We start from the raw sequence: 16757 nt of genomic DNA, 5'->3' as shown, positions 1-16757 counted from the left end.
CTGACTGTTGTCGGCGTAATAAATGATTAAAATACGATACGATGGAGAGAGTGTGCCCCAGATCCGTAATTGATGAAAAACGACATCATAATGAGATGAGGAGGGAAATCTTCAAAGAGGTGAACTCTCGGCATCTCTCGGAACAATTAATGTAATTATAAGTGAAATATACACAGGAACTGAGGGATACTCCGAGACCTGGTGTTGATACCTAATTGATGCCTAAACGCGAGATTTGGTTAATTCGTTTGAAAGGACTTCGGATATATACATTGATTTCATAAACGATGTTGGTGTGGAGTAAACCATTTTGGGAGCAGTTTACGAACTCCCTTGGATCAATAGAACACATTTTTCTCTATACTTCAAACAGGATATTTCTTTATTTGCTTTTTATGTTGGGCACTAATTGCATTGAATATTTGATTTCCTCTTTGTATTTAAACATTCATAACCTCTTCAACTCTCTTTGTGTGTGTGTGTGTGAGAGAGAGAGAGAGAGAGAGAGAGAGAGAGAGAGAGAGAGAGAGTATTCATTCATGACCTCACTGCAGAGATACTAGTAATTAAAATATATTCATGAATGGTCTTAAAGCCCTATGATCCGATGTTTTACCTATTACAGTAGCAAATAACTTTTCAGACAAACCTATTATCTTGAAAAGTTATAGACTTTCGCCTATTTACGCCTTCAGAATTGATCTCCTTTTGAAGTTGAAAATATTCAAAGTAAATAAAATAATTTTTTATGGCCATACAAAAAAAACAACAACACACAAACCAAATTGCATCACGGGAATGTTTAGGAAAGGGAATCGTTTGGTTTCGTTCCCCGGATGTTTGGGTTTTTTCAACCAGGATGTAATGTATCGATTGTAAAAAAACAAATTTCAGAAATAATAGTGAACAGCATGTAAACATGTTTATTTTTGATTTTCCAGAACACTACCCATATTTAGACTCTGTTATATAACGATGTCAAAGTCGTAATACAATCATCGCCACCTCGACGTTAGGGGCAAATTTTAATTTGAGGCGAAATAACGCGATACCCTTTTTATATCGTTTGTTTTGTTAAAAATTTGTACATCTTTTTCTCATTGAAATATGGCTTAATTGACCGGGAAAACTACAGCAATATCTATCATTATACACATACTTAGCATAGCCATCGTTTAGAAGAGTATACAAAATTTGATATAAAATCGGACCAAGCAGCTTTTAAAGATAAATAGAGAATCTACGTTATATACAACGATGCAAAATATAATTTTGATGGAACGTAATAGAACGAACCATGGGCAAAAATAATGTCCTTTGCAATCCGTTTGATTGAAGCATTACAAATTTCGATCACAATGGATCAACATTTTTTAAAGGACAGTTAAAAGTTATGATTTTGATCGGGATATATCAATTTCTGTTCTTTTGTCAATCCGGTAAGGTTTTTGTTGATGAAAATGAGATCAAATTGGCTTAAATTTTATTTCTTTTGAGAATAACATCTACTGACTACCAATTCTTACTACGAAGTTGAAACAGATGGTATTTACTGCAATCAGATCAAAATAACGATTAAACCACAGTTACTTGAATTTATAGTTATTCTTTAAATGATATGCATGTATATTACTCAAGTGTTTTAAGGTACAGAAACCCCAAAGAATTCTATGTCGCAGGGATTTATCTTCTTATTTTAGGTTTTATGAATCCCTTAAATCAGTATGAAATTAAGAGAAAAATAACACACAGTCCTGTCGATAATAATGTGGATAAAAGTACATAATAATCAATATACTGTCCCTGCTTTAAAATTTCCAAGTTTATTATATTTGACCAAAACATATGCTTTAAAATGTTTTGGAAATGTAAACATTATAAAAACCCTTTTGGGATTCGAACTCGTGACATACAGCTTCTTCGCTAACGCTCTAACCCATTGTACTAGACCGTCAGGTATATATTTTGGGAAAGAAAAACATATGAATTTACACCGATTGATTGTATTGTTTATTTCAATACGTTACAATACGGAGGTGTCCAGTACCACCTTAAGGTCCTGTGCTGCATAACTTATCATGTTTATTATTCCTTACTTGAATAATTACTCAACTGTAAACTTTTTAAATCGTATACTGACAATTTATCCCCCTGCATCCGGTCAGCATGATAGAATGAAGTCTAGGGCTGGGACGATACTGTACTGAGCCGATTCGGTACATATCACGATACATGAGATGCGATACGATACATATCACGATACATTGCAATTAAATGAAAACATGAATAAAAGTTTAAAATTTATTCAACCTGCCGATGTATTACCGCATGTCCAAAGTTATTTTGTTATATTCATAATGAGCGTTGCACAATTTACAAATTACTTTAGTCTCGTGTACACTAGTTTTTCATAAACAAGTACTCCAAAAGTTTTCCACACTCCATATTTAGCTTCCTAACAGTTTTGACAACTTTACGAGGTTTTCCGCCATCTTTGTACTTTCATATTAGGCGCGTGGACTAAAAATAGCCGATATATGAAGCTCGGATATTTTTGAAAAATTAAAAAAAGTTCGGTAAGGTATCGTTGTATTAATGGTAAATGTATCGATCCAAATATCGTCAAAATAAATACCGCGATGCACCGGTGCATCGGTGGATCGTCCCATCCCTAAGAAGTCTGGTCAATGGATTTCGATTATCAAATTGATTTTGTTAATTTTAATCGAGTCTAAAACAAGGTCCAAAGTTCCATTGGATGCTAATAAATAGTCTCTGATGTTGAACTGGTCCATGTACAACTTGCTATGACGATGGGCTTCCTTTAGTTTATCTGGAGATTTGTGCATATTACTTTAAAATTACTCACGTAATCTTCAATCATGGTAAACCGTTGCAAAGAAACATTCGGCCCGATGATCTTTCCTATTTATTTACTTTGCATTTAATTTAGCAATGAAGCCTTGGTCAATGTCTATATGCTGTAACTCTTGGTGCGTCGTGTTCTAAACAATTAAGATCGATCTGCAGACAGCACAATGTAACACCTTTTACTGAGATTTAACTCTAAATTCTTAATATATTAATCAATTAATATCGAAAGTAAAATGAAAATTCATATCCATTCATACATGTATCAACAGTGCAAAATTTCATAGAAAAATATCCGTTTCAGGATCTTATCTGGTGAAAAACTTCAGTGGAAATGTCCTTATTTTAATTCCAACAATGAAAATATGTATTACATGTACGACTACCTAAATAATCACTGTAATCAATGCAACGAAATGAAACCGTATAATATAGCACTCTGAGATGAAGAAATTTTCATTCAGAAATATCACAATCCATCATAATTAAAACATATCGCCTTAGATTTTAAACACTGGAACTGTGAAATGTCTGACACACACATGAATAAGATTGATACTATCAAGAATTCTTACTATGCACAAAGAGAGCGGTATACAAGATTATACAAAGTCTGGAAAAATGCCGTGTCCGGAGTTTTATGTCTATAATGTTCATAGATAGGAAAACAAAATGCTAATCGATAAACGCATAGAAAACCCAAAATTGTTTGTTAGATATTCGATACACAGCCAAATTCTAGTACACATGTTCATGAAATATTCATAATCTCAACAACCAGAGCAAAGCAAATTCTTTTAATTTTATGCGCCATAAAATATAAAGAAGAACGCCGCATAAATGAAAAGCTGAGTAGAAAGGGGTACTATTAAAACTGTATCAGCTACTCACTGACAGAGACATTGCAAGGTCAGCTATTCATGTGGCCACTAAGGCTAAAATGTCAAGGTGAGAAATGTGGGTAACAACGCTGTTGACACTGCCCATCCATTGCAACTACTGCAGCATTGGAATTGACGGCCAAGGGTCAAGGTGACATATACATGTTGAAAGTGGCTGTCAGGTTAGCTATAATGTAGTTAACAATCATAGTTCAGATGAATTCAAAGTGCTTTGACTGTCAACAGTAAACAAAATATTTTTTTAACTTAATTAAGGGCAACAAATTCATGATATATCGGTCAAGTTAATCTGAAGATACCTATGTATAGTTGGTAATGTTAAGTTAAGAGTCAAATGGAAGTAGTAGAAGTATATTGCAGTGCATGTGCGGATGGATATAGGAGGTCGGAAAATTCAAACAAATTATTTACATCGTAAAAATACTGGATATATGCTTTGGACTCAACGAATATCCAGTAAAAGCTTACTTTTGTAGATTATAGTATTCTTTGGCAAAACTGGTGAATTTCGCAATAAAGGCGAACGGATTACTAGTAAACACGTTATTAAAGTAAATAAACGCGTTATAATTGTACATAAACGTATAATTTTTCACCAAAAAACGCATATTTTTGCGATCTAACGCGAAACCTAGCTACGCGATAAAACGCAAAACTTTCGCGATTTGAAAGCGTTATTGACGCAATTAAACGCACAACTTTCGCGATATCGCGTATAACATATCTGCCTTTATTTTACAAGGAAACTGCCATGTTTATTTGCTCTGGTTTGGTCAGAGAAATTGGGTTCGATATGCACATCTTTCTCCACATGCGCAAAATGTTGCAAGGTAGTCAAAAAAATAAGCTAGAAAAATTTAACATTCTACATTCTATACTGCGAATGCGATTTGGTGAATTTTTCTAGAAGAAACAGTTTGCATGAAAAAATATTCAATTTATATTAACAAGCAGGTTTTCAAAACAAAATAAAATAAAATTTTAAAAAATTTAAATCTATGTGAAGACCACAGTATCAATCATATTTAATTCCCAAAATAGAGCATGAATCAATATATGATAAAAGTGATGATGGATATTGAAATTTAGGGCTTACAATGAAATGAAAGTCGTTAAATGTAGACTTAAACATAACGTACCAAACATACAAGTCGGAAAACTGCTGGTCAAACATTGACCAATATTTGTTACTCCCATGGGGAGATCTGTATGAGGCCGGTGAAATGTTATATCTCCCGGGAAAAGTCTGGCCAGACTGTTGAAATGACGAATGTCGGACTAGCAATGTCTAGAACCGTCCGCTCCGACACCTCGTTACACTCAAGAAGTGAGGATGCATGTCACCACAATTTCTATTTAAAACATGATATTTTTCTTATTTTGAGGGTATCTACTTTGCATATAATAATTATATTTGAAAATAAATATGACGCATAAAATTCTGGCGATATAGGTTCAGGAAAAGGTTATGCAACACTTTGTACCTTCTGACGAAGTTAATGTACATAAGAAAATTAAGTCAAAGTACATGAAAAATCAGGGTGATGCAACTTAAATATGATACCCAAGAGAAGCGACTGAATTCCGACAAAACCCATTCGACGTTCTTTAAATAATTATTTTTTTCCATAAGCTTTTCTTAAGGGGACGTTCGAAAGCTCTGCTGCATTAATTGTTAACAAAAATTGTTATGACTTCATGTTATATGAAGACATCGGTAACAGTGCATCGCTGAAAGCAAAACAATTTGAGAAATAATGTTTTGTATGTAACAAGTGTTCACCACCGCTAGATACGATAAGAATAAGTTGCATAAAATCACGACACATTAAATCTCTACTAACAGAGAATAATTTCAATTGTCAGGTTAATCTCAAGGTTTTACGGCAATCTTGGCATGAAGTCTTGTTTGGATTTTACGAAATGACCTTTTGTTAATTTAGATCACCGCCAACACTGTTGGTATGTTTTGCCTGCTTATGCATAATAGATGTAGATAATTGTAAATCGGGAAAAAACCAACAAAAAACATTTAAAACAAACATTTTAAGCTTTAATCAGTTTTACAGTACTGGAAAAATCAATATTACGTTAGGGGCAACATTTTAATGTTCTTCTTAAAATTGAAAACTTTTGCGTATATAACATGCATATATTACATTGTGTGTGTGTGTGTGTGTGTGTGTGTGTGTGTGTGTATATATATATATATATATATATATATATATATATATATATATATATATATATATATATATATATATATATATATATATATATATATATAGGTAAATATAAAATATAAAAATAATGTACAACAAAAACAGAAGGAAATCAATAATCTTAGTATTCTCACCGCAAATCACAACGTAAGCGCAAATAGGAACCTTTCAAATGAATTGGCACTAGCGGATGTAGAATTTTGTACAAAATGGAGCAAAAAAATGGAGTCGCTTCGAGTCATTTTGGATATAAAACATGTCTTGGCGATGCTGAATTTCTTTTTATCTTATGTTTCATAGCATATTGTTGCATACAAATAAGTTTTTATCTAAAAAAAAATTCACTACATATTTTTTTGTTGTTGATAAAAATTGGGTTGATTAAAATACCTATTACATATTGCCCATTACGTATCACATAATGTAGTTTACGAAGGCCGAAAAGTCCTAATCGTTTGCGATGGTCTTGATCCTTTTGTTTGTTTGGATGGGAACAGTCAATGATTTTTGTTATGTTCCAAATTTATACCCGATTTCATGGACATTAAATATGAAATTAAATCCTCCATTATTTTGTAATTTATTTCACACTTTGTACAAATATATGATACAGTGCATCTGAAGAAAATCAAAGCAAAAACAATATTTGCTCTACTGCCAATACTGCAGCAGTTTTAAGCATTGATTCTATTAATATCTCTCATCCTTTAGTAATGTTTACAAAAAGTGTTATGCGCCGAATTAGGATAATCAATTTGTTAAAACAAAGCCACATGTCTCTTTTGATAATTGAAACCCAGTTTACCATCTACAGTACTCTGATAATTGCTCAGCCTCGGCGATGTGTCCCATTATTTACTTATATATCTTCAAGACAAATGGTTTTCACAAAAAGGTCGGACGTTTGCAGACAGTTTCGGCTGCTACGATACTATATAGATGTACACATTTCACACTAGACTATAGACGATCGATGCTATGTAATTTGTTTGTGTCACCTCTCACAAGTCGGAAACTGCAAACTTGCATATCAAATTATCAAGTTAATGACACAAGCCTTGCACTATGTAGCGTGGGTCTATATTTCAGTATCTACCTCTAAATGAGTGATTACACAGACAAGATTGAGAACAAAAGCTTATTTGTACTCGCAACATTGATATTTTGGAAAAGAAGGAAAAAATTAATGAGACAAGAACACTTCTAACTTGATGTTTATAATGGTTTATTCCCCCCAAACATTGTTTTCTGTTGTTCAAATGACAATTAGTCGGTTTTTTTTTTCTATTTTTAAAAAGTTTTCCTACGGTGTTGAAAACGAAGGGAGACAATTCTAACTGTTTATTGAACGTCTAAATAATTTTTCAAATGAGAGGACAATCTGTATTTATAAAATTATATCGCATATTAAGGTCCAAATCTGTTAGAAACTGTTAAGCAAAGCATATTTGCTAGTTATCGATAGATCAAAATAACAAAGAGATATTAAGTAAAAACTAAAAGGACGATTTATCCGATATCGATTCTAATCATTTACCAGGAATTGATATCTTGCTGCATTCTAGTAATTACAGTAATTGATTCATTTCTTTATAATACAAGACTTGCACATGCAGATACGTGTTAGTCTCGAGAGTGTTCCAAAACTATAAATCTGTTTCCGTCCACTGGGAGTATTCATTTACCTACACAAACAATCATTGGTTTTGCAAAGGAGCATCATTGAGATCCAGTTTTTCAACGTTGATTTGTATCGGCAATAAATTACTTATAGAAATAAACAAAACCTTACACAATAGAAACAACTAAAACACGGCCGATGATATGCGTTAATCAAGTCTAATTAAATCGTATCAGCTTTATGAACTGTATATTTGAGCATTTAACAGCTTTAACAAACGCACGCAAAGATGAAATGAATGTAATAGCCAGATCTAGCAGTGTCATTCCTTTCCACAATGCACTCGAAAAATTATACTAACTAGCCTTGCAGAAAGGAGGAAAATACAAACTATATATGTACTGTCTTTGACCAACCTCATTCGATTGGCATTTTGTATTTCTACATTCAGCATTTATTTGTAATTCTACTCATCGATACAAACAATTGCTAGTTCCGTGATAACAGACGTTGAACGTTTCATCCGACTTCAAAACAAATAAAGGCCCTTCAAAAATAATCATAACGCTTGTCTGTATGTTATTTGATCAAATTATTTAATTTTTAACAATGGTACATATGATTTTTTTTTTTATAATCCTGCCCGTATTAAAACAAACATTTTTAAGTCACGATATTAATATTTTGATAACAAATTCCATCCCACGTTTAATAATTCCACCATTTAAGCTATATTCTCGTGAAAAATTAATTGAATATCACTAGTCCCAATGGAGTTATACAGGATGTATCAAAGTGCCACGTCCAGCAAATATCTTCACATCCTTGCTTAATTATTCAGTATATCTAGGAGTCTATTTTTACCACAGATTGGAGTGCCATGAACGTGATGGTCGCAAGCACCATCCAAAATAAACACGATGGCTATTTTTTCCGTCCGCCGTAGACTTTTTTGAACAAAAATAACGTCGTTTATCAGTTTTAATTTTTACAGAAGAAATAAAAGCTTTAATCACCTCCCCTCCTAAAAAATCAACTTTATTCACTATTTAGAAGAATGGTTAAAAATAAAATAAATGAAAATACCTTTCTTATCTTTTTATTCAATTTGATATTTTTGTTATTTTTATCTTTAAAAAAATATTCAGATGATGATCCATTTTTGTTTCATCAAATCACGAGAAATCGATGAAGATAAAACTATTCCATGTTTCTTAATCACCTTCTTATTTGTATCGTTGAAATGCTTACAGCGATAAATTGTTGATAATAGATATATTAATTAGATAACAAAATGCATGTCCTTCTATCCATATTGACCCTAACTGCATTGCCAGCATAGACAATTGTTATTCTTGCTAATTAGATCTGTTTGTCTAGCTACTTACCTCCAGGTCAGGTGCCGTTTGCCTCCCTCGGACAGGTGCGCCTGACGGTTTAACCGTGACGGAAGTGGACGCCGAGTTCATCCTTACAGGGACAGGTAAATCCAACAAATTTAAAATGAATTTTTCGTGCAAAAGTTTTGGAAGTTTGGTATGTTACGAAAAAAGAAAATAGTATATACAGATCCAAGATGTTTCAATCAGGAGATTTGCCTTTTTGTGTTGATTTGAGTAATTTTGGTTGGCCAATCAAGAAATGTGATGATTTGATCCGAAACCCTTGATGCTTGCACGACACGACTCATTCATTAATTGTCTGGTTTATTTACAAGTTAGTCACTTTCCAACACCAACATACAGTAGAATTAGTGGGCATAAAAATAAATACGAACACATGCATTTGCCTTTGGTTGTACCGCGACCTCCTCGTTGTATTCCAGCCAAAGAAACATGTGGTTCTTATAGCTTGCATAGATAATGCAATATTTAAGCGAATCTACTAACCAAAGAAGATCAAACGTTTCAATTTTTTTCATAAAAAATCGTTACTCCTCTCCATCAATTAACCATATTCACTCACCAATATATTGCATGTCGGCTCACATTTTTTAAACCGTACTTTTGTTATGTAACAGTGCACTTGAAACGGTATCTATATTGAACACGGTTGACAAAGGTAGAAATGAATATGTACCGCCTGTGTTTTGTACGATTGTAACGTTCATCCAAAGCGATGCTAGTTACGAACTTCTCTATACTTGATGTCGAAGCAGTCGTTTAGATAGAATAAGAAAGAGATTTTTTCTGACCCGAATGCCTATCTCTGTGGGGATAACTAGGAGAAACCATCGGACGCTAATAGAAAAAGTCGGAGCAAAAATTACTGTCATCGCCTGAGAGAGAATGGTTTTAGACGCTGCAAAAATAACAAACCACTAGCCACAATTAGAATCCGAGACAATACATTACTTTCTATATCTCGTGTATCATCTAGCAAGTTTATGACGAGCTTGAGCCACGATTGATGGGCTTTACGACTTGGATGACATCATATTATTAGGTCCAGACTGCGTTAGAGGGACAGTCTCGCAGGAAATGCCAATGCACGAATATAAAAAAACAGAAAGAAAAGATCAAATTCAACCCATTCGAAATAATTAAATCTTTACTTACAAAAACAAACTCAAAACTAAAAAAAAAAAAACACCTTAAAATCAAATGCCCCGTGCTATTGGAGAGGCAATACTCAAGAACAAGTCAAAATGTTCTTCTTGTGAAAAGGACATCTTTAAATTGCGTTTAACTATCGAAAACAATACTAATGGGTTCAACAAAATTCGTGAAACGTTAAACTCAAGATATTGAGTAACTCGAAGAAGCGGCAATCTGAGCGTTGCGTTAGTGTCGGATGATATAATACACATGTCGGAGAGAGTGGCAGTATCGATAATTCACTGTGACTTAACAATGAGATCAACACGACTTTATTCATATATTGATGCTCTCCTTATCAAAAGCACGTTACAAATGCTTGAAAGAATTTGTGCATTTTGCAGTGGGCACGGTTTCTTCCGCTATCGGCGCTGCTGCTATGCATTGGAATGACACTGGAGCCGCGACCCCCAGAATCTTGTTCTCTAGGACTGTAGGGATTAATCTGCATCACATTCGAAGTTGATGCTTGCTGAAAAACGGCACTCGTACAGTGGATGTTATATAGCCAAGAAAGTACTCTTGAGTACTTATAATGTGATGAAAAAAGTGTATGAAGAGGGGGACAGTGGGAATGAGGTATATGTTTAGCATTTTACCCGTTAAAAATTTGTTTGTACTCCAATCAGGGCCTCTTTATACAGAATCAAGAGAATAGAAGCATGTTACTATGAAAACGGAGTTTTCACTTCTTCGTCAACAGCACCCCTCACCCCCGAAATGAAGTTTTACAGGAATCATTTTTTAAATACATTTTGCCTAAATTTATGGCACAAGTGAAGAGAACGTTTCACAATTTTAAATTTTTTCCCCATCGGTTGCTTTAGCCTTATTTTGGTCAAATTTTACAGGAATCGGTTAGTGACTCAGGTCACCCAAAATGGCAGGTTTCCACATCCCACCTTTAACAACAAATACACGTATCAGAACTCAGTTGACCTCTTATAATATCAAAAGGAGGGAAGTCAGACAGCTTACATTGATTTTCATTTCAGGAAAAAGAACCAACCGCTGTCACGGAAAAAACCAAACCAGAAGAACCAAATTTCAAAAGGCGGAATTCGATAGTTATTTTTGCCTCAGCCATGTTTTGACTTTAACCTTTGGGGAAATGCTGAGATAACACCACAGCAGGAATCAACTTATTTTCATTTCCATTAGCTTCCGACTTATTGTGAAAACGTAAAGTTAACACTCTTTAACAAACAAATTTTATATGTGAACAATAAATCTGCTCTGCCACGGATTGAACAAGCATTTTGATACACAAAATAATTTTTCATAAAAAATCATTTATAGTTAATACATGTATTATTAAAAAAACGGCGGAAAAGAAAGAGGAAAATTTCATTTGGATTTTGTTTCTTTTAAAGAATTATTTATAAAACAACTAACTTAAAAGTATTAGCACTGTTCTAATTCAAACAAATCGTGTGCTTTTAATAATGAGTATTTAACTGACGATGTGGTAAACTGTCAAAGGAAGATCATAATTTCGTCGCGTACAAATGAAAGGTATCACATTTCCCGTAAGTGTATAGATATACCCCTCCCCAATGGCCATTTATCATAGGAGTGGGAGGGGCGCTTGATAAGCTTGGCGCTGAGACCAAAGAAATGACGTCAGCAAGTGCACATTATCTTGGATATGATTAATTACTTAAAGGCAAGGAATTGTATTGTATTGTAACATCTATCACCACAAGAATTCTTGTACTTATTTCAGTCGGCACGAGTTGCATATGTAGGTTGAATCTTATTACAGAAAGTATGTGGAACAATATTTCCCTGTAAGTATACATGTATTTACATGTAATCTTGTTGGAATCTGTTAAATAACATTGAAGATAAATCCAGCATGTTAGTAAAAAGTTAATAAAAGTTATAGTCAAATTAACTTCATAGGCCAGTCAAACCATTAAAGTAGTTATTATGTTTAATGATAATACCTTTTATGTGACATGTGTTTTCTTCTTGTTTTATCACAAACGATATTTGTTTACATTTATAAGTCTCCTATTTGGGCATTTGTAGATTATGTAATTAATTGGTGCTATCTCTAGGTCAAGATCCTAAATTTAATACTATCTGGGTAGGATGATATTTAAACCAATCAGCGTGGCTCCTCTAGACCATGTGATTTTTGGGTGGGGGATCCAATTTGCAATTGAATTCTGGCGTGTATCTTGTTATTTTCCACCCTTTTTTGATGTTTGGCATATATCATTGCCTTGATTTTTGATATGTTTTACTATTGGGGGTCAGCATATTACATAATGTACTGCCAAAGACTTTACACAGTAGTCAGTTGTTTTCTAGTCTATGCTGACCCCCTTGATGGTGTATATATATTTTTTTTCGTCATTTACATCAATAAATGACATGTGTTCATTTCTATACCTGTTTTGTTTTCACTATGCTCAACATCAAAAAAAACTAAGTGCAGTTGTCTTGGCTTTAAATAACATAGGAACATAAATGTTTATTTTTACATCCTTGAAAGTTTGGATTTTAGACATCATCAGTGCAAAACTGTTCTTTTTTAATATCAACACAGAAAATTGCTTTCAAAGGAATCAAAATCCTTCCACGGCATATTTGGCATGTTCTACGATAAATAAATAAACATGCTTTGTTTTACTAGCATTCATCACGAAACCAAAACAACCCTGCAATTTTCTGCATAAAATATAAATTAAGATTTCTACACATAAACAGGGCCTTGTTGGTAACAAAAATCTATCTTTATCCGTATACCAAACAAAGCAGACATACTAGTTTCAAATTCTTTCAAATTCCAAATATCTCAAATTCCAACAACTTATATGATGTAGGCTATGTATAAATCTAGGAACTGGTACGATTTATTCCGCTTGCGTGGTTGGTTTTTGGCACTTACACATGCACACACGTAAGCCGAGTACCTTTAGAACTAGCTCTTAAGCTAAGGATGTAAAATCAATTAATAGATTACAAAAAAGTAAGCTAAATTTTTGTTACTCCTTCCTTTAATGTATAGAGACATTTTACTACTAATGTTTTCAATAAACAGAATTGCCCCCAATTTTCTCTTAACGCTCCTACCAACCTCAAAAATGTAGGTAAAGATGTATATCTATTAGTTTGGTTAGATGTCCATTATAGGAGCATTACTGATTCAGTGTTTGTTGTAACACAAACTTGAGTGGCTTTTATTCATAAGACATCAACCAACAAGGATATGAAAAGAAGATGTCGCATTCAGTGAATGACAGTTAATAGCGGAGTCATTTAAGATAATAATTTTATGTTTCAGCCTTACTTAGCCCCCCCCCCCCCACACACACACACCTTTTTTTGCAAAGTTAGACCTAACCATTAGGCACATAGCATCATAGAGGGTTCAGCGCCCCCCCCCCCCCCCCACTTTTTATCGCAGCAAATTGTTCCTAAATATACCTTGAAAAGATGGGAATAATGAGAAGTTGGAGTCATAGGTATACTTGACCCCCCCCCCCCCCCCCCCCCCCCCCCGGATTAGGATTTTCATGATTTTGGAAATTATGGGGGTTTTTTTGTTACTTGTTTGTCAAGATTTCTGAGGATTAGTCTAGCCCCCCATTTTCACTTTTCCTATGACGCCACTGAAGGGTATTAACAGAATTCGAGAGGCAGATTGGTTGACAATATATGTAGAAAAAATACGTTTTAAGAATTTGTTGTACATGTACCTGATTTATTGACTAGCCATAAAAAAAGAGAGAGATAAAAAAAAGACAGTAATGCATTGTACATGTAATTTACTTTTTTAATTTGTATAAGTAAATTGCCAAGTTTTTTTTAGCATGTTCTGAATTGTAGTTCTCTTATCTGTCAATAGTCAATACAAATTTCCCTAGAGACCTCGACGTTTTGCAGCGAGACATGCAGACATTGCGGCTATTTCTCGAACATTGGACACTTTTGACTAACAGGTATTAAATATTTAATTTTCAGTACAATTCAAAGAATTTTTATCACATCGTTTTTAATCTTGCATTGGTTTATGATTTAAAATTCGAATAATGGATTTATTAGGATCTGTGGTGGCTCAATTTTCGTGATTTCGTGAGTATCCAACACTCGCGAATAATCAACCCAAACGAATTATAAACACAAAATCTAACATTACACATACTAGAGAATCCACGAAAATACACGCAAACCATTAAAATATTTACGTTTCGCGAAACTGGGCAAATAGGAATTCAAATGATTCGACAATAAACGAAAAAAAACTACTGCTTTTTATTGTATATCGAGATGATACATGTATAAGATGGTAAACTGGAAGTGCAGTTTCTAACTTTGTGTATTCGCCTACATTTTTCATTAACATGGGAAGTTTACTAGCATGTTTTAGTTCACAATACTTAATACCGCAACTGGATGCATTTTTCTGTCAGGTACAGATCATACATATTTTAAAGAGCCTAACCTGCACCACCAGCCCTCACTCCCCTCTACAACACCGTCCTTCCAATGCTTTTTATTTTAGACCACAGTTGGTTATTATTGGATAAATACATGAACACAAAAACAACCGTTTAATTACGGATGTATCAGAATATTTGATGATAAGATATCATATTTATTTGTCAGTTATATTCCTAATATTTCTTAGAGCACTATGAATACCATTCATGCGAAGCTGTTGAAATGTCAAAGGACGCTCCTACTGTCTTATTGATAGTTTACAGAAAAGCAAACCCATGCAGGTATTTTACAACACTGCAGATAAGTATCTTAAAATCAAGACTATCATAATTCGCCTTTTATAATTTACTCGACATCCAAAACCTATAAAAATTAAAAAATGGTTATCGATATATCTTTATTCTTCTTACCTCTACTTTAAGATCGCTCGCGGGGTCGTCAGGAAGTCGCCAGGGCTTAATTTGCTTCAGCGCTGCCATTGGCCAAAAGTCTAACATTACGATATAACCAAGAAAGCCAAATCGTACATTCGATGCTTGACACAGTTGTGTTTTTCTTGATGATTAAAACTGTGACATATAGTTAATATTTAACAAAGTAGTTCCCTGCAAAAGTACTCATTTCTTTCAGTGTGTAGTATTTCTCGCTTTTACAAGTATCATGCATAAAAGCAGTTTCTGTCAGATTTGTGGAAATAAATTATACGTCATTCTTGCACAACCATTCATTTTCTCAACCAGAGGAGTCGTTTTAATGGATCTTAAGGATTTTTTTTTAGAATCAAGATCAGGGAAGTGGATATTTATTACTCTGATATGGATTAGCCCAAAAATCAAATTTTCGAACCGATTTTCATCCGCGTAAAACAATCATTATGGCATTTAATTGTTACGGCTTAATATAAGTTTTGTTAGAATTATCTTATCATTTTTATGCCACCGATGAGACAGGTTATTGTATTTTCGCAACTATTTTGGATGTAAGATTAAAACCCGACAACTCTTAATCAACCAAATGAACGAGTAACACTTGCACCTCCAGAGAGTGGCATCTCTCATGGCGCTCTACGTGTTTACAAGTAATGGGGAAACGAGTCTTGGATCATGAGACTTACATCTCTAAGTGTTGCGACTGTACCCGTGGTATGGTATCAATGCTTTGTACTTTGGCATGTTGATGGCGTTATAACGTGTAGGAAACACTACTGGAGAAAAACTATTTAATTTGTCTGCATTTCTTGCTATTTCATCAAAACGACCTCCCCCGGGGACCTGGTATTCAGACAGTATTGAGAACTGTGCGATTAAGAGGGCGATGAACATAGAGTTATGTAATAAGCCTTTTTTGCAATTCAATATTTTTTGCAAACATTTATCTTTAGAAACAGTTGATATATTACGCAATTGGAAAATACATCCCATCCTTGTAAAGTAAAACATTTTAATCGGTTGGACGTCGCGATCGAAATGCTGCACTGTATCACTTCGATGTTTCATTTTCCCATCGGTTATCTTGAAGTGTGTAGTAAGGAGAACTTTAGAAGTACAGTACAATCAAGGCTGTCTATCAGGAAGTTAAGAAACCACCACTAGCATCAATACGTACCAAAATTTATGATCTTTTAATAAGTGTCACAATTCTATCCAGCAAAAATATATTGTCTTCTTTTACATAATTAAATTGATGGAGCGCAAAGAAGGAAAAACATGTACTAGTATATCCTATATTAGACTTGTAACACGCCAACTACATGCGTACCTCTGATATTACAATACCTGTATGTGAAAATGGCAACAGACTACGGATATGCATTGAGATTTAAAGACATTTAAGTAACACAAACAAAACTGCATAAATTATCCTTTCGTAAACCATTACGTGCCAACTACATGTGAACATGTACATCTGATGTTAGTAACATATGAAAGTTGGAATAAACTTGTAATGTATGAAAATGAGCTAATGAAATGTAACTCCTTACCTTTTGTCCGGTCACTGGGTCCGCGACAATCAAGGTGTCGTCGGGTGGGGTCCGCCACGACCCCCCTCCTTCTCCCGCACCCCCAGAATTCATTTCACACTTTACCTG

The 16757-nt window shown here is 34.0% G+C and overlaps 1 protein-coding gene across 3 annotated transcripts in view; it reads right to left on the bottom strand.

The window, feature by feature from the left end:
• LOC128156409 (dipeptidyl aminopeptidase-like protein 6) overlaps positions 1–16757 on the bottom strand; it is a 113859-nt gene extending 97102 nt beyond the window's left edge. For 2 of the 3 annotated variants that reach the window (XM_052818533.1, XM_052818542.1), the window contains exon 1: positions 9005–9100. In XM_052818533.1, coding sequence (XP_052674493.1) covers positions 9005–9085 — 81 coding nt within the window. In that variant the 5' untranslated portion in view covers positions 9086–9100. Of the gene's footprint in view, positions 1–9004; positions 9101–16649 lie in introns of those variants that run through there. The other variant, XM_052818529.1, reaches the window with a different exon arrangement.

This window comes from Crassostrea angulata, chromosome 7, assembly GCF_025612915.1.
Source record: "Crassostrea angulata isolate pt1a10 chromosome 7, ASM2561291v2, whole genome shotgun sequence".
NCBI lineage: Eukaryota > Metazoa > Mollusca > Bivalvia > Ostreida > Ostreidae > Magallana > Magallana angulata.
Note: the sequence above shows the minus strand (reverse complement) of the source record. Positions and strands in the feature narration are given on the sequence as shown.